Below are 19,696 nucleotides of genomic sequence, written 5' to 3' on the forward strand. Positions count from 1 at the left end.
GGTTTGTAACCCAGCGGGAAGAACCATTCCACATTGAATTCTTAATTAAGCTATCAGGAACAAGAGGCAGCAAGGTTGGTGGGTAAGGCAAGATAAACAACCCTCCCTTAGGCATTACAAAGTATAAGGTGCAGTCAAGTGAGCCTAATCCTGTAGGTGTGAATATCCTTGTATACCTAGCGCCTGGAGTTACTCTACCTCATAGCCACAGCAAGAACATTTATTTACTTATCAGAAGAAATAAGGGGATATTACTTAAATCTTTTCAAGATTTTTTTTTTTGGGGGTGGCAAAAGTTGCAGCTCTTCTTCATATATTAGGAGCTATTTTTAGATAAACCTAACAGTTTCAAAGACCAAAGTGACTTTAGAATGGTAAAGAATTATAACCAATTTTGAACACTCCCCTTTATTCAATTTAAATGACGACTCAAAGTATTGCAGGTTTATTAAGCTACTTACTTCCCTGAAGCCTCTTCCACAAACAGTAATGCATATACAGACTCAAATCCCTAGCATCTTGTTTATTATTTTTTTACATATGTATGCCTCCACTTTAATGCCAATCTCAGTATGGCAGTAAATCCAGCATCAGAAATTTAATTTTTGTTTTGTTTTAAATGGGATTTACTTGGCTCAGCTATAAACAGCCTTGAAAGGGCTGTGCAATACTGCACTGGCAGGACCTCACCCTGTCCCAGACCACATGCACGTGCAGGATGAGAAGTGTCTACAGCCCTACTTCATTCTTTCACATGGGGATGACAACAGTACAGGCAGCTCCGCCCGCAGTGGAGTGGCAAGGTCAAGGCTGTAGGAGAAGCATTGAGATGTCTCAACAACATTTGCTGCCTGAACATCCACTCCTCGTCTTTTCCTAAAAGGTCACATTTCTGTTTTTTTGATGTGACTGTCCTCTTCCACCCCCCCAACAAACACTGCTTCAAAATAGCTTATAAACCATTAATGGTAGTATCACTGCTTAGCAACCTCTGGCTTAAATTTAAAACTGAATAGTGTCTTTTACTAGAGCCACTGATAATAGGTGGTGGTAGAGGGGGAAGATAAGCTTTCAGGAACATTTGCCTTTCTTCGGGTCTCAAATAGAAGACTAGCAGAAAAAGAAGCTGTTGATTTCAACCTGAAGAAGCACTTACATTCTCAAAACCTTCTTCATTTTTCCAGTTGCATTAGCTGGTGAAATAAAAATATTACTTCTTCCTGCAAATCTTTTATTCCTAAAACAAAAATTTCAAAACTGAGCACCCTTCTCTTCCACCACTGGCTATGTGCTTCTCACCCATGTTTGAAATACAGACGGTCTCTTACACTCCAGCGAGGATCTTCCATATATCTATTATTTTTGTAGTTATCCCCCCAAAATGGCACAGGAAGCCAACTTTAAAGACAACATAAACATCTTTTATTTTTCCAAGAGCACTTCAAAGTTATCTTTAACTTAATTAAAAACGGAATTAAAGGGTGAGCAATCCTACTGTGCTAGCATGGTTCAGTTTAGAGCCTCCCCGGCAAGGCTGTCAGAAAAACCTCAGAATGATTTCCGTGAACAAGTGTTACAGGCATCATGTACCTTTGAGTAGACTGGTAACGATAACCTACAATCGTTGATTATAACAGCAACAAAATCTATCACCCTTTAGGTATACCATACTCACTTAATACCTTTTGATTTTAAACCCCCTCATTTTTTGTAAGTAAATGTGCTTTTAGTGTCTTGCTCTTATACACACAGTTTAGCAAAGTAACCAAGGGCTCCAGCCGCACTGTTCCTTTCACTGGTGAACTTGCTAAAAAAAATCCCTCCTTTAGCTGATTGGTGTGTTCTGTCCATATCACTATTATTCCTTGGGCATCTCTATAGGCCATTAGAAAAACAACTGCTTTAGCAGTGCTGAGATAATAAGTGATCAGTGACTTGCCTGAGTGGCTGTCTGGAATAAAACCTTTATGACCTGAAGTCTCAGCCTCGTACACTAAATACTATACATCCCACCCTGTGTCATCTGTCCCCCCCAGTTAGCCTATCACCAATTCATCCCTGAAGATGACTAAATAATGAGAGAATGCTTGATGTAACAAAAACTAAGATAAGTGATAAGTCTTTGCATTAAAATAAATAGGTGAAGGAGAGAATTGCTATGAAGGAAACCTCATTTTGTAAAAGAAAAATTAAATTTTTGTTTTAGTCTTGCTTTGTAAAAAGCCACAGAAATGCACGTTGTTCTCTCCAACTGAAACTCAACACTTCCAATTACTTTACCAGCAATTTACCTCCAATCACTGGATTTTAAGTTAATCCCTTTTGAGTTCTCAGAACATCTACAATGGCAATCACTTTGCCTATTAGCTGAACAGCCTTTTGGGAGAGCTTTCGGCTTTTCTCTCAAACACTCTTTTTTTTTTGTTATAAAATATTATTAACTTAAAAAGCCAAATGCCGCAAAGACAGTAAGAGTACGCAGTCTGCTCTGAAGCAGCAGCAAGGGGCCTAGCAATGAGGGCAGACTAATTTTATTAACTTCAGGGAAACTTCAAAAAGCTTTAGGGCTTTAATGCCAGACAGAGACGACCCCAAAAGTCAGTTTAAGTGCTGCATAAACAAAGGATTAGGGCAAGAAAAAGCTGAAGGCTCCTTGCAGTTCTTGTTTATATTGTCATATGACCTAGTGGGAGTGGGAGAGGGCTGCCTCTCTGACTTTAATCCCCCATGGTGTACAGTGGCGTTTCAGTTCACTGACCTACATTACGATAATATTTTTTTAAATTTATGGGCAGAGGTGCAGCATCAAACTCACTTAAGGACTTTAAAAAAAAAAAAAAAAAAGAAAAAAGAAAAAGAGAGAGGAGCGGGTGGAGGGAAATACCCAGAAGAGAAAAATTTTCTGGCTGGTATAGTCTCCCACTCTCACTTAGGTTAGATCAGCAGCTTAGAAAGGGATTTCAAGTTCAAAGGGAACGTCTCTGTTACTCTTGTTTTATGGCTTAGACCAGAGGACACAATAGCACTGAGTTTATGAAATATCCCTTCCCACTTGGCTTTTGTGTTTGCACGAGAAAAGTAAACAGCACTTTATAACCATAGGTGAAGTATGCGCATCTCTGGCACATAACACTTTTGCTAATACCAAGAAGTTCACAGAAAAAATTAACCACCTCACACTCCCCATCTAAGCAGTACTTACGCTACCGTATGTTGTTTGCAAAACCACAGTTAATGTTACATGTGTTGGCATTCAGTGCAAACCATAGTAGAATCCCAAGGAAAAAGAACTCCGCGATTTCCCTTTGAGCAGGGATAGCAAGCTATACTGTCCAGCCTGTTAAACCACTCTCATTTTTAAGATAACTTAGAAATTACTGTCATCTGAACACCCTCTCAAACAATCCATCACACACATTTTGAGACCAAGCAACTCCATGTCTTAACACATCTGTAAAAAAAAAAAAAAGGGGGGGGGGAATCAGAACAGAAACACACAGGAGGAAAACAAAGCGGTGCCAGAATGAGACGGGAAATCAGAAGAGGTTACTCTTTCTCTGTGTCTCTTTCTAGTATTTAATATTCAGTGCTTTTACTTTCTCTGTCTCAAACCTTTTCTTATTTAATCTAAAATTATATGGTTTTAAATAGAAATAAAACAATTTTAAAGAAAAAGGATAAAAACAGGTCTGAGGATTATTCTCAGCAAACTGAAAAATGGCCCATTGAAACCAAAGCAGAAAACAGGAGGGGAAAAAGAACAAAAAGCCCCCTATGACTAACACTGAAAATACAAAGTATTTTTATTACTTTTTTGTACTTTAGAAAAAGTACACTTGAGACATCTTCATCATGATCAGTGACAGCTCATTTATTTCTAGAAAACAGTTTCGAGCACTTTCCATTTCTGTGTCAGAAATGGGAATATTATGGAGGCTGCAAATTCCTGTTCTTTTTTAAAATGTGGCTTCATGCATTGAGAAAATGACGGTACATGAGGCCGCAAAAAGGGTGAAGGAGAAAGGAACTGAGAGGATTTCGCTATTAGGTTTGCAGCTTTTTTGATTCTCCAAAGACTCTTCTAGCTTTTAGTTTGTTACTGAGAACTAGGTGAACGACTTGGTACAAAGAAAGAACGATTTGGTCAGCCACATTGTTTCCTCAAGAGCTTACATCAGCATAGAAGTATTAAAGGCTTTTCTTGCTGCAATTCCCTCCGGCCCTAGAAGCTTTTGGTTGTCTGCTGGGCTCTAAAGACCTTCTTCTCACCATCCTCCAAGTGAGCAAACTAAACTTCTGCCTTTGAACATCCATCCAGGAGGAAGGAACAGAGATGACAAGTTCATCTCCTTCAGTACTTCATGTCTCATTACTGCTGTTTTAATAGAGCAAGAAGCCGTCACACAGACATCTCGGCATATCCACTAAATTTGGGTTTCAGATGTTTGCCCCATCTCTCCCCAGCCTATGTTTCTCGTATCCAAGAAACATCTTCCTTTCTCTGCCCTTTTCTTCGTTGCTCAGAAAAGGCATGATTGCATTTGAGAATTTCTAACAAGCAGCCATAAATGCCCTTCCCTTTGCTGAGCATTTTGCCATCACTGTAACCTGGTTAAGACAAGTACAGGAGTGGAAAAGGAATCTTTAGTATTGACTCAGGACAATGAGTAAGAACTGCATAACCAGACTGGTTTAGATTTTTAAAAGCTCTATGCATACCAATCAGTGTTCTCCAGGCACGCACAGGGTACAAACAGGGCACTAACTTCATTATACACCTTTATAGCGCAAGTTTCCTTCACCTCTATTTAAAGTTTAGAAGGGCTGAATCCCAAAATAACACAGGCACTAAATTCTTGACACAGCCTAGTTAAGAACGCATTCATTTTACCAAGTGAGAAGGAACTGGTTGATGTCATAATTTTATTAATCTTTACACCAATCTATGCTGTGTTCCCTTTATGTAAGAAAAGCAACATCAACAGAGAGGAAAAAGAGAAGGCTACAGACTATTACTACATACTATACTGCTCAGGACCTCCATCTCCAGATCAGCCAGTCCTGGCTTGAAATGCTATAAAGATTAAAAAACCTGCAATGGTTACTATCCAAGCACAAACCAAGAAAGAGGCTGTTCTGTAGAGCAGATCTGTAGATGCAGAAGTCTTGACCTGGCCTTGTAAGAAGGACGCAGAGAGGATTGCCAAGCTGGAGAGGGCTCCTCCCAGGCTGCGGTTCTGAGCAGCCAGAAGGACTCTCTGGTGGTATCTCCATGACTTAAGAACACTCAGGCACTTCCTTCAACTATTTTAAAGTGTTTGTGGCAATCTTAGGTTTGCAGATCTTAAACATCCGAAAGGAAACATCAGTGCGACCCAATGAGTTTCATTTGGAACAGCGCATCGATCCGGCACATAGCAGTAGGTCGAGTAAAGTGACAGTAAGTTAATTTGTTTCTAAAGGAAACTGCCCACAAATAGCTTAGGGCGGGCAGAGAAGAACAAAGAACAGAGGCTTACAAAATCCTCACTGGAAATTAAGCAGGCAACAAGGACAGGCCTGCAAAGAGCTGCCAGAAGCAACTGATGCCGAGGGAGAGGAGAGAGCCGACTCTTGACACAGACTCACATCCCCTCCTGAAGACACCACACGGACAAACATCCCAAGCCTGTCCCATCCTCTAATGATCTCCAACTCCAGCGTGTGCATCCTCTGCCCAAATCCCAACAGCCCATCATCTCTCTTGGACAACAGTTTCCTTCTGCCATTTGGTTAACAAGGTTTGTGGTATTAAGCAAGTATGTGCTACACTGCTGAATATTTGTAACTCAAACCCTAGTGAAAGTGTACAGTAGAGGGATGGTTACAGTTCAATAAACACATAAGTTTAGTTTTACTTTACCTTTTTACTTTAAAAATGCCTAGGAAATTAAATAACTTAGGTTTTATATAAATGTAAGTTGCAGAATTGGGCACTTAAGTTAAGAAATGCCAGATGTCCATTCAACCTTATTGCTGTCCCTCTTTGATATGCCCCATGATATAGTCTTTACATGACCACATCCAAAAAAATTTCACAGGAACCCTGCCTTATGAAGTGCACAGGGTAGAGGCACAGGGGAACAGAATTAATGTTGCATAGGCAACTGTAAATCTGGTATTTCCTAACTTTCAAGTGCTTGATTTTGCAACCTAAGTAACATTCTTAATTTATTTTTGTATCCAATAAATAAAATGGTGTATTGGTTGCCTTGCTGACAAACCGATTCCCCCACAGGTGACTCTTACACAACCTCAGAAAAATCAAGACCAGCTGTCCATACACTTGTAAGACCCAAAAGCATGTCTACATTTTAAATTTAATAATATAAATAACAACCATAGGTGTTACTCAAACCTTGCAAAATTCTACTACCCAGTCATGTGGAGCAAGCCATTCTTTTCTTGGTGAGTGAACAAAATACCAATCTTTTCATATGAGTAAGCAAGCAGATTCTGTGACTTAGCTGGTACGCTTTTATGACAAATTTATTCTACTATGTTAATCCCTATGTTGTGTCAGTTGCCACTCTTTTCTCAGTACTGTTTAACAGAAATGGTATTTCTGTTTGATGAGCATACAGCCCTCCCTTCCCTTTCCCCACACTAAGCTTCTCAAACCCTTTCACTCAAAAACTAAACAAGAGCCAATAAATAAATGCATCTTTTATATTCCTATTTTACAGTGCATTTTAACTAGTGAATGTGCTGTGCACTTTTATTCACCTGATTGCCTTCATCTCTGATTATTACTGTATTTAGCATACCATCAGCAATCAAGCAGAACCAAACAAACTCATGTTCAGACTTCAAAGCAGGAAAAATATTAATTGTGGCGTCTGCATGTTTACAGTAGATGGAATGACATCCACCATTTCTCCCAGCTAGAGTCACAGAAGGTTCTGCAGACAGCCCAGGTCCCTGCCTGTGCCTGCAGGCAGCACTCAATCAGTTTTCACTGTCCAGTTTGGTCTTGTTACTCACTTTGTGCCTGTATTAGTCTGCGCACCATATGAGTCACCCAGAAAGCGTCATTGCCTGGCTGATGCAGTGGGTTTTTACTTGCTATCCTGCTGGAAATACAGCGCCACTATAAGAAAATAGCAGATAAAACATTAGCCCTAGTAAGCCAATGAAACATCCTTTATCTAGAAGTAAGTTAGATGGAAGAATCTAACTATCTGAGCAGGTAAGATTTACTTCTCTTCATTCCTAGTGGCACTGCAACCATGCAACAGACAATTCAAGGAACAGTATTTCTGCGGCAAATTTTTTAAATACAGTGCATGGGCACAACTCCGTGAAACGAATTCTGGTGTTACTGATAAGATACCTGGAAAGGATTCAGTGAAAAAAAAGTACCAGTGTTGCTCACACATGATCCTCTAACTCAGGAATCTTTCCAGACAGGAATACTCTGGCACTCCCATGCTAACTTACCACCTCCCCAAGCAAAGACAACTTCCCCAGAAGTCTGGTCTCATCCCCTAAGTGAACCACATTGGATGTTCCTATTCACTCACGGATGGGTTAATTTTTCCTCCTTCGTACCCTCCCTTCAGCGGTTTGCTTAAGTGTGTGGCTGAGCTACAATAAACTTGACACGTACTCTAAATGTTGGTGTTTTCACTAATAAAAAGCCATAAGGAATTAAAGACAAAATATGGCTGATAATTGTTAAAAAATGCCATTTTCACAACCGCTGCTTTTCAAAATGTCTAGCTCCCTAAAGGATAGCCTGGGTCATTGCTGGTCATCAACAAATTTAAATACTATTTTCTCAAACTTCCTGCAGTTGCTTACTAGTACACATCTCCACAATATCTCATCCTCTTTCTGAAAGGCTAGAAAAATCTTTTAAGCAATGGTGACAAAGAGCTTCCATTTGACCACTCAGGTAATGCACTTGCTCTGACACAGCTCTTGTTATCCTACTGTAAGAAGAGAAAAAAAACCCAACACTTTTAAAAGATGCTGAAAGATAATCTTTTTCACTTCCATTCAAACTTCAGAAGAGATGCTCTGATGAAAATCTTGATAAACTTACCCTGCTTTCACATCTTGCTCCTGCAACAATACTTTTCTCCTTGGGGACACTTAGATCACACCAAAAACAATTAGTAACATTAAGCAATAAGTGCTTCTTCCATCCTCCAGGAACTAAGCATGCTAGCTACCTGATGGCCTCAGTCCCCACAAGAACGAGTTCAGTAAGAAAACTCACTATCCAGCAACCCACAAAACATGGGAACAGAGTGACTATGAATAAAACTAGGACATCCCATGGCTATGACACATGAAAGGAAACTGCTGAAGAAACATACTGTCAAATAAGTAAAGCCTAAGAGCAAGGCAAATAATGAGAACAGATTAAAAACTTTAAAATACACAGAGATAATTCATTCTTCTTAATGTCAGAGGAACACAGAGAAAGCATCTTTAGAAAGGACAAGCCCATTCTCATAGGAAAACATTCTGCTATGCTTAAAATGGGAAACAATCGCAGCTGAGATGCATCTATTTTTCTCTACACAAGCTTGAAAGTGCAGAAGGTGCAGCTTGTGCTATGCAAGCAAGGCAGAGAGTTTTCCTTCTCCTTTTGTTTCTGCCATAGAGCTACTGATTTACGAGCATCCTTGACAATAGAACCCTGTGGAAACCATCCTAAGATAAATCCTGCTTGTGTGAACACTTTCAAAACAGGCAGAATATCTGAGTCACGCAGGAAAGCACGATGCACTTCTATGGTTCACCTTTCAGTTGAAACTCACTGCACTCAACCTGTATGTCCATGGAAGCCAAAGAGCAAACAACACAACAAATATAAAGGATTTATCCCAGGAACTGAGTAACTGCTTCATGAGTCAGACTGGAATTAATCTGCAATGCTGCGTAGAGGTAAAATTCAGAGAGGAAGATATTTCAGCGATGGTGTTAGGATTAATACAAGTCTCTGCCCACAGAACTTTGAAGAGCTGACTGGTGAGCAGCCTGTCTCCAGAAGCACAAGACCAAGGACAACAGTTGCTGTTTATCTTCATAATTTGCTTGTCTCCTACCACAGGGGCTGCTGACCTGCTACAGTTTAGCAAGCCCACATTCACAGCCACCACCGTATGTCAATTCAGAGGGATAAAACTTTCTTCGCAGCATCTCATTTGCCCTTTTTTCACCAAGATTCCCAGATCACGCTCCTTAAAGCAACACTGGTGTTCACAATAGCACTCTCAGCCCTGCTTTTACCTTTTTATCAGTACAAGCCACTTGTTGCCAGCCTAGCTCTTTTTCCTATTGAAAGTACATTTGTCAGACAGCCAAGGTTTTGCAAAAATAGTGTCCAGAGGGCAACAGTCTGCCTCCACATAACCATGCCAGAAAGATGCTCAACAGAAACCTCCTTCCACTGAACTTCTCCCCTGTCTCAAGTCCTCTTTGCAAGAGAAAACTGGACTAGTATTTCACATCATTTTTTAAATCATCAAGTTATGCAAATATAAACCTTTGCCAGTGCCCTCTTAATTCTGAGGGAATGGCAGATTTTGATTTTCCTTAAAACTAACTGCTGAAGACTTACTCTAACCCCAAAACAAATCTGGTCCAAAGCAAATCAGGAGCACACTTCTACAACAGTTCAAAAACATCAGATAAAATCCTAACTCCAGTTTGAATCGTGCAACTTTTTTGTAACGAAGATGCAATCCCAGCATAAGTGCAGACCCCAAAATGCCCCATCCTGGTTAGAAGCAAGTTTCCTGCACTATGCAGCATCTCAGACAACACTAACTTATCCAAAGAGGCAGATGATAAATGTTTTAAAGCCAAATTTCTCAGATACTACAGTAATACATACCTTAAAAAAAAAAATCAGCAGATAAATAAGCAAGGATGTGAAAAGAGGCTCAAGGATAAGCTGCAGACAGGTAAATTCAAAGATCCTGATGAACAACAGTAGTAAGGCTTTGATTCTTTCTCTCCCAGTGCTCTAGCTCAAGTCTTAGCATTAAAGAGGCAAGATACCAAAAGGAAACAGTGAGAAGTACAAGGGTACTTGAATTTTCGTAGAACATTTACCATCACTTGAGCAGATGAGAAAAGCCAGGCAAAAGAAAAGCCAAAGCTTAGGCATGACTTTTCACTAAAGTGTACTAATTCAAGACTGTTTGCTAGTTTAAGTATGTTTTTTTTACCTTTTAAAAATACGGTGTTTACCCAGTTCATAGATTTGATTTCTATGTGAAACAGCAAAAATGTCACACTTGCTCTTAGAGAACCAAAAAAATATTTGAGAATAAATGTTGTTCTCTTATTAAAAAAAAAAAAAAAAAATCCAAAAACAAAAACAAAAAACCCCCAACCTTAAAATCCAGGCAGGTGCCATACACAAGGGGCACAAAAGAAAAGTACTGTGATGCTGAAACTTAATGAATTTACAATTCTTACTATTCCATCAGTGCTCTAAAATTAATCAGAATAGGAACAAAAAGCCAAACCATAAATGCCTGATTTCTCCTGGGTAAACTGGTAGTTAAACTGCAGGGAATTTATTTTAATTCTAGCAGCAAGCAGGGGGCTTGGGAGAGCCCACATCAGATTAGCTGCAGCATTTTACAGACGGGTACATTATTGAATTCCATTACAGCCCAGTTCTGAGAGCATGTTTCCACCCCATGCTGAACCCGGGAAGGCGGACATTACATGCCCCTGCCTCCCTCTCTCCCAGCCTTTCAGGAAGCTACAAAGCTAATTTTCCCCAGCAGTATTCACTGGAGGAAAAGTTCACTTCTTGTGAAGGTAACATGTATTTTTTAATTATTATTATTATTTTTTATGCCTCCCCAGGGAAGGTGAGGAGGGGGGGAGCTTCCTTGCTCAACAGAGAAAGAAATTTTCCTGTATCAGTGCCAAGAATAGACACCCTAAATTCAGCGATCCTAATCTCCAGCCATCCATCAGCAGCAGGGTGGGACCAGCTGATTCAGATTTTCTATTAGCTAGCGACTTTGTGTACTAAAATAAGTCACTGTACCACCCCATTGTTCCTGCTGCTCTCTGCTCTGCAAAAGCACAGACTTAATAGTAGCTACCTCAACTAACGCTGCAAGTACTTCCCCAGCAGGTCCTTTATAACTGGCACAATCCTCTTCCCACCAACTCTCCCAAGTACCTGCGTGCTCCTGTGACTTTACATCGTGAGCTTTTCTTACGACATTTGCTCCACTATCCTTTTGGCACGCATCAAGGAAAATGCCAACTCTGAGTATCTACAGTACCACAGCAGGCAGAATCAGAGAACAAACCTAACCTGCAGACAGACTATTCGATGGCAACTGTTCCTTTACAGGGCCAATTAGTATGCATATAGACAGTGATCAAGGCCTATATATAGGGCACAGTGTGTGACACATGAAGACAGGATAAAATAATAAAACCCCCAGCTCTACATTTTAAAAGGCATGGGAAGATATCAAAACAGTTCACTGGTATATCAGCCTAATAAATGACTCTGTTGGTCAAATGTTCAATAACCCATATTCATTGGGGTTTTTTCTGGACCATAAAATAAAATATGTGTAATTTGATTAACGTTATTCCATTATTTACACAGTAAAATCAATAGCAGAATAAGTAAACTGGCAAAGCATTTGAAAATAACACTAAATAAAACCAATTAAAAATGCACGACCAAGGCTAACGGCAAACTGTGAACCCAGTCAGACAACTCACACTCGCACAGTTGGTACTCTGCAAGTTTTCAACTCCCACAGACTAGCGCCATGCATTGGGAGCAAAAATAAAGAAAGAATCTGAGACCAGTTCATTTCAGTTAAACAAAACACAAGCAGCATGTGTCTCCATGAGTCACACAAACTTCTGTTCTCATTCACATTCCTATAGCTACGGAGAAACAAAAGGAGTTAGTAAGCCAGGTCTCTGTGGATATTAGGAGCACAGGCCATGCACAAGCAAGTAAATTTTTAGCGAAGATAAATGCAAGTGTTTTATGAGTTCAGATAGCTCTAGAGCATCCCAAGATTTGGTATCCAGACACACACATTTGGTCTAAGCTTCTCTGCAGATTAGAGAAGCTTTTGGACCCATTGTTCTAGTTCAACATCACCATTAGCCAAAGAGAAAGGTAGCCGGCCATTCCAAACAAAGGAAACAACACCCCTGCTACCAAAATTTTGAAAAGCAACTGCTGATTTTGGGTGTCCTATATAACCCATATTAATAGAGACAAAATTTTCAGAAAGCTACAGATATCCTCCTCGTAACTACCTTCCTTTCCTAGTGACAAAATTGGCATCCAAACAACCAACACAAGACCACAGGTCCATAGTTCCTTTGAAAAGAATGGCCTCCAAAGTCAGTAGTGGAAATCCAAAGGAGAAACTTCTTTTTTTGAAAAAAAAGCTAAACCAGCAACATAGAAACCTCACAGAAAAGGGGGAAATACGAATTGCCCATTTAATTAACGTAGTGAGGCATTTAGAAAAGAACCTCACTAATTCAAAAATCATGCCCTGACAGGGTTCTTAGTTTATTTTTTACTATTAAATTAGTAAAGCAAACAATCAAAAAAAGTATTCAAGAAGTCTGCATTACAACTTGCAAACATGGTAAGGTATGCTAAGTGTTTAGTCTCCTACAGTAAAGTAAGGAGAGATATTATGCAGTACTCAACACAACTTTATGGACTTCCGAAAAGAACACTAAACATTTTCTTCAAACAATCAGGTTTTGGATTAAGAAAATAAAAAATAGTTCTTTACCCAAAAGTTAATAAAGTACCTACTGCACTAATACATCAAGTAAACATTTGCTGAAGTTTACATCAACTCTGCTCATTTAGGGGTAATTATATTATTCATATATCATACATCTCCACCTAAACCATTCATCATGAAAAACTCCACTATGGGAAGTATAAACAAATGGTTCTCCACTGATTACTGAAAGGTAACCACCAAGATCAAACTTATGACAGCAATGTAATAATACCAACCACTATAGACAGTGTATCTATCCATACTGAAGGGACAGTAAAAAAAAAATCCCAATTAATTTTTACTGTGAAGGCTAACTCCTCCAGAAAGCACCTCTATTTTCTGTCACAATGAGGTGGGTCAAGTACATACACTATAGCAGATTAACACCTGTACAATAAGGAAACAACATGCATTAATCAAGGCTCCAGGTTCTCCATGTCATGAGCTTGATCCCAACTTCAGCATGCTATAGCTTTGTAAGGCATCTTGTAGGAGATTCTTTTTGCCTACTAAAAGAAATGTTAATAATTGAGATTCTTATTTAATAAAATGCAAAAATGCATAAAAAATAACACAAAGGACACTTAATCAATCTAATGCTACTTTCTATTTGTTTTACACTGTCTTTACAATTTCAATATACTGCAGAATAAGTGTGTAAAATATGTCAATGGAAAGCTGGAAGTTTTGTCAACTGGGAAGAGAACAGATGAGCCACTTAGGAAGGTACACAAACAAAGTATGCAGGAAGAACAATGGATAGACATCAAAAGGACCAGTGAAAAACCAGCACCAAATTACTCAACACTGCATTGAACTGAATAAACTAGTCACTTTTAAGCAGTGATTTCTGACTGTTTGCAAGCAGACAAGATGTAATACACTAGGTATACAAACATAAGCAAAATGTGCATAAAGACTCTGGAACATGACAGTGAAAATTCTGTAGCCCACCAATATATGCACTTACACAGAACAAATATTTCCCCTTCCCATGTATACCATTAAAGAGACAGCTTACCCTTTCCACTTGTCCTTCTTTGTGCTTCAGTTTGTACACTTTCAACTTTGGAAGGAAAGTCTCCGTGTAGTTCTTGTCTTCCATGCCTTGGAGCAGTACCCCATGGAATGCCAGCCTGCAGGTATTTGCGTGAATATCTGTATCCAGCTTGGAGCCGATCACAAGGCACAGTTTAGGACAAGTGACTGGTTTTTCAAACTCTAGCAAAGCCCACTGTTGTCTTGGGAGCTGGACTTCTGCCTGGTCATTTTCTTTGTTCTCCTCTGAAGAATTTGAGTCCTTGGACAAGTATTCCTCTTGATAAAGATAATCCTTTTCAAAATCAAAAACATTTTCTTGAATTTCTTCATTGAAGTCAGCAGGGGCTGGACTGAAAAACATTACTCTTCCCATAACTGTTTCATGACCAACTGTGATATGGAACTTGGCCTTGGTCTGAAGAGGTCCTCGAAAATACTGGATTTTCTTCAGGGAAATTACTGCAGCATGGATGGTGTGAAGTGATTCTGGGGTGCAAATTAGGCCTCGTTCTAGCAGTTTGGGATCAAACTGGGTTACACAGATACCTACTCTGTCACCCTGCATAGCGTAAGTCACAGGAGTATGGAACATCTGCATGGACTTGACTTTCTTTGTCACCTATTGACGAAAGAGCAAGAAAAAAATAATGAAGCAATTAATTGCACACGACTGCATCACAAGCACAAACCCACATACCACACCCTGCTCTCTTGTAAGATGACTGACCTTCTAGAAGAGTCCACAATTCAAAAAGTAGGAAGTGAACAGACTGAAATCATACCCCATTCATTTAGAATTACCACAGGTTTGAGCCTCTTAGCTTATTCTACTTTTGTTCATGAGACTAAGATTATCACGGCCACAATTATGTTGATGTTTGCATTACCTATGCTGCAATACCTCCATACTATCTGCAAATCAACAGATATACATACCCACACCATGGAACAGCTTACTTAATGTACTCCCCCTAAGTACCTGCACCATCAAAAGTGTAGCACTACAATACCCATCCATGCACCTATGTCACTGTTTTCCCACCCCTTCTATGAAAATCGTTTCATACGCTTCTTTGACTTGGTTGAATTCAACTGTAAAATGTTCAGAACAAAAAACCTTTCCTTATAATGTATTTGTACAACACCGAGCACAATGAAAACTGGTAAACTATCACTGCAAATTAATGAGTAATACAAAAATCTACCATCTCCTAGTCTATGACATTCTATATATTTAAAAAAAAAAAGTCCACAAAGTTTTCTTGCAAAGATTTGAATGTTCATAAATACATGGCTAGCATATCACTGTCACTAAAACGTGGGGTTCCATCTGCAAGGATTATCATAGGAAAAGCGCAGCACTGGCCACCACTTATACTTAAAATTAATTTAGTTCTTCCCAGATGCTATAAAAGTTTGACCGTAATGAGCTTGCTATTGTATTACTTACTTCAAGGAGTTCTCAAGGAGAAGAATAAAATAAGCTGCTAAAGATCAGTCTAGGCTCAGCTTGATCAGACTAAACCAGTTTAGTTTAACAAGGCTTCATTTCGGCCTTTCTTTCAGTTCTGCAAACTATACTAAGATTCCCCCCTCCCCTCCCCCCAGTTTGTGTGTAACCAAATGTTTTTTCTGATATGTTTATGTTGCCACCTGTTGCATTCATACTAATGCTGGATGCTTGGATAGGTAACCACTCTGCTTGAAGTCCCTACATTAGATACCAAGCTTTTAATACTGAAAAGATATTTTTGGCAATAAAAAAATATTTATCTCCTAAATAAATATTAAGTACTTGGACAAGAGTCCTTAGTACAGAAAAGTTATATACAACATATTTTTGAAGGGCTGAAACCTCAAAATTCAGATCCAAGACCTGAACTCTCCGTGGGAACGCTCCGTTCCAGAGATTGTTTCTTTAGTATGTCTGTATCAATATACAATAGATTATACTGTAAATGCATACAGAACAACAACATTACTAGAATAGATCTCAACTTTCAGTATTTCTTCTTCTCTCTCCCTTTTCTTAGTACCAATTCTACAGCTATCAAAAAGGCTCATGTCAAATGCTACTGTGCAATTCTCAGCATTCAAGCCATTAGTATCTGTCTTACTCGGCTACAACTGTTCTCAAATCAATCTCCAACCACTGCATGTCCCTTAGTAGCCCATCTTTTAATCCTGGCCCACCCTCATTTATCTTATAACTCCTGAAGGTAAGAAACCAAAATACACAACCACTGATGAAAAGAATCCCAAACCAAAGGATTGGCCTCAGCAGATCTGGGCTTCATTCTCACTATGTCAACACAGTGTAGAGAACATCATTTAGGTTAGACGACTCGGAACAGTCTAGAGAAGTTAACCTTATTAATTTTAATCACGAATTATTTACTTAAAGGATAATACTAAAAATACCAGCTTTTTTCTGCATCTTGGATGCAAAGCATAAGTGGAAACAAAACTGTTTTTCACCTTTTCCTTTTCTACAAAACCTGCTGCCTTAAACAAAGGGCATTGTACTTGGCTTCAGACAAATCTTTGTATGCCTATTCCCAACATCACCAAACTAAGCAATACTAAGAGAAGACTGTGGAAAAAAAAGGAAGAAAGACTTCAAGGGGAACAAATTGCAGAAACTTAGATCAAAATAGAGAAGTAGATGAGAAGTCTATTGGCTGAACTAAAACCTTCAGTAACTGGAATATAAAGAGCTCTCCAAAAACAGTCACAGGCAATATGCAGAAAGCTGATTTTTAAAAAAGGGAAAAAATCTAGCAGCTGCACAGCTTCTGGAAAACAACAAAAATCCTGTATTCCTTCTTGAAATCATAATTATACAAATAACAATGGCCCTGAGCTTTACCACTGTAAATATTGTTTGGGTTCCCTGGATCTCTGGCTGCTAATCAAAACCAAAAGAAACGTCCTTTTTCAGATTGTAATATTACTTTTTAGAAACTGCCCATCTAACAGTGAAATTTTTACAGAAAATATTTGCCAGTCTCTAAAACAGTCTACATATATTCATCTGAAACATCTTTCACAGAACTCAGGTAACATTAAAGAATAACAATCGTGTTTAAAAATACCTATTCGTGTATGCATATACTCCAAATACATCTTAGCTTTTAATTAGGGATCTATGAAACATTCCTCAAAAGTGTCATGCCTACTCTCTCCCCCCTTAAATTAACTCAAACAATTAGGCTCAATGCATCTGACATACAGCCCATAATTAACTATCGGAAAAAGAATTAACAAGTACTTTTAAAATATTCACTTCACACGATTAAACTTTTTCAAATCAGATCTACAGTTCTCAACCATGGCATACAGAGCTGGCTTCTATCAGAATACTAGCTGTTTTCTTCCACATTTCTCAGTGTTAAACTACATTTAAAAGAGTATACAATTGCAAAGTGTCACTTTCCATGACAAAAGCTTGCTGTAATTCCTATGTGTAGGAGAAACTTTGCAGTGGTGTATTGATACAGGAGTATTTTCCAGTGCTGCATGAGGCTTTAACAGGATGGCTCCCGTTCATACATTTACTGACGGTCCTCACAGTCTCCAATGCAAGTTCAAGAAAAGTCTTGGATCCTGACTAATTCTCTTTCAGGCCGCTCTTTCAGAAAAGACTACCCTAATTAAAAAAAACAAAAAAACAACACTGAAAATTTGTAGAATCATGTAAAGTAAAGCTTTTTCCCCGCAACCAAAGCAGACTATCTGTGCTGCCCCCAACTCTCTCATGGGAGGCAAGCCCCCCAACCCTGGCTGCACTCACCCAGAGCTTTAAGAGTCACTTGATTTCTTGGTAGCTGGGTCTGGCTTTCAGACAGATCTGCTTGTCCTCAGACATGTGAATGGAAAAAAATACTGTGTTACTCAACCTACTGAAAATCAGCACTTCATGCTGACCTATCCAGTACCTTGCAGATGATTTAATCAGCCCATCTATATTTGTTTTAAATGTAAACAGTTTTTCCCCTTATATGCATGGTACCTATTCTTGTATCTCAAGTTCCCATACATGTATGAGGGGAAAGAAGAAAAGCAAATGGGAAGAACACATTCCAGCCCATTCCTTTTTACCTACGTGTTCTCAGTACCGGAATCAACTGTAAAAAGAGATACTGCAGCACAGTATCTTAACTGACCATAAACTCTGTTCCAAGAGCATAACATACATAGGAATTAGAATCTGACCAGAACAATGCTAGAGTGCGCTTAGGTGACTGGGGGAGGTGGATTAGATCACACGAGAATGGAGTTGGAATTGCATCTCCTTCAAAAGGTCAGACGTGGAACCAGCAGAGAAGTGAATCAGTGAGTTGATCTGCACCCACTGGATCAAGTAACAAGAGCCAGCGTAGCTTTAAATCACTAACTTCCTGTTTTCTGAGCAGACCATGAACATCAGTACGGTATTTCATTCCATTTCACTCTGACCCCGACTGACAGAGACATTCGTCCGTGGTTTAAAATACTCCAAATGTAGGGGTTTTTTTTCCAGGAGACTGAAGTACATAACTAAAATTCATCTTTGTTTTGTCTGGCCTTTAAAATACAAACCTGGAACCACTGAAAAGGATGCAACTGGCCCTCAGTATTAGATTTGTTTCTCTTATGCATATCTAGTTTCCCTATGTAAGGGATCCCCACAAGTTATAGCACAGTTCTAAACTTTCACATATTTTCTTTAGCTTTACAGCAATAGAAATTTCAAGTAAGGAGTTGGGGCTAGATCACTCAAGTCCACCCACCTACCAACAAAATGATGTTAAATACTTCAGAGCATTCTGTCCTGAGCAATAGGAGTTCGTAACTGAGACCAGCTATGACCAATATCTTTGGCATTTCTTTGCATTTATTTCAAGCACCCAATTTTTGTCCTCAAAATGCTGTCTGTAAAACAACTTCTATCTCATCTTGTCCATGAAAATAGTGCAAGGCCCGTTTTAGCAATCCACTAAATAGAGATATGTTTTCCTCTTCTTTTGGGGAATAAGGCCTTTAGACATGGAAAGAAAGTGACCAGTGTTGAGTGCAACTTTAAAGAGACAGAATTTATTGCTTGCAAACAATGTAGGTAGACATGAAAAACTTGGATACCATTATAAAACTTGCTACAAACTTCACTAAGAAATTCACTCACGTTTTGTTTTCTAATAATGGCACAAGGGAATTGATTATATCTCATCATATAAATCAAGAGCCATGTGTTGAAATCTTGCATCATTTGCAAACAGATTTGCTTCACTTTTTAAATTTTATTTGTATAATCACATGAATGTTCCTAAAGCATTATGAAAAGGTCTATAAAAAGGGTGAGAAAGAAGTTTGTGTTCAAATGCAGATTAAAAAAAAAAAAGCAAAACAAATCAAAAGCACCCAAACAGTTCAGCCCTTGAGATAAACAAATGTGTTCAATATAAGAGAACCCGTTATTTGAAGACCAAAGGAAAAGCTCACTAAGATTTTCAAAGCAGTTTAGTACAGACTAATAGAAAACAGGATACAGAAAAAGTCCACTAATGACTTTTTCCCCTGATATGTCAGAGCTTCTTTTCCTTTATTTATCCAACTTCCATTAAGTTATCAACCATATGCCATTGCTCATAGCTTCTTTAGATAAGAACCTAGCCATCCTGCTGCCTCCCAATGCTGTGAGTGCATCTTTCCGATATGAAAGATAAAGCAACCATACTTCCCTGTAATACTGATGAGGAACTGCAAAGTTAAAATAATTAGTCTTAATAATCTATTAGAGAAAATACTAATTATAAATGTAGTATTTATAAAAGGAGTATTACATATGTATTACAAAAAAAAGACCC

At 38.8% G+C, this 19,696-nt stretch overlaps 1 protein-coding gene across 2 annotated transcripts in view; it reads right to left on the reverse strand.

Annotated features, from left to right (window-relative positions):
* The window catches only part of EEFSEC (eukaryotic elongation factor, selenocysteine-tRNA specific), a 128,378-nt gene that overhangs the window by 42,708 nt on the left and 65,974 nt on the right, over positions 1 to 19,696 (reverse strand). For both annotated transcript variants that reach the window (XM_076346374.1, XM_076346373.1), the window contains exon 5: positions 13,831 to 14,469. In XM_076346374.1, the coding sequence (XP_076202489.1) occupies positions 13,831 to 14,469 (639 nt within the window). The remainder of the gene's footprint in view (positions 1 to 13,830; positions 14,470 to 19,696) is intronic.

Source organism: Aptenodytes patagonicus, chromosome 8, assembly GCF_965638725.1.
Source record: "Aptenodytes patagonicus chromosome 8, bAptPat1.pri.cur, whole genome shotgun sequence".
In the NCBI taxonomy this organism is placed as follows: domain Eukaryota; kingdom Metazoa; phylum Chordata; class Aves; order Sphenisciformes; family Spheniscidae; genus Aptenodytes; species Aptenodytes patagonicus.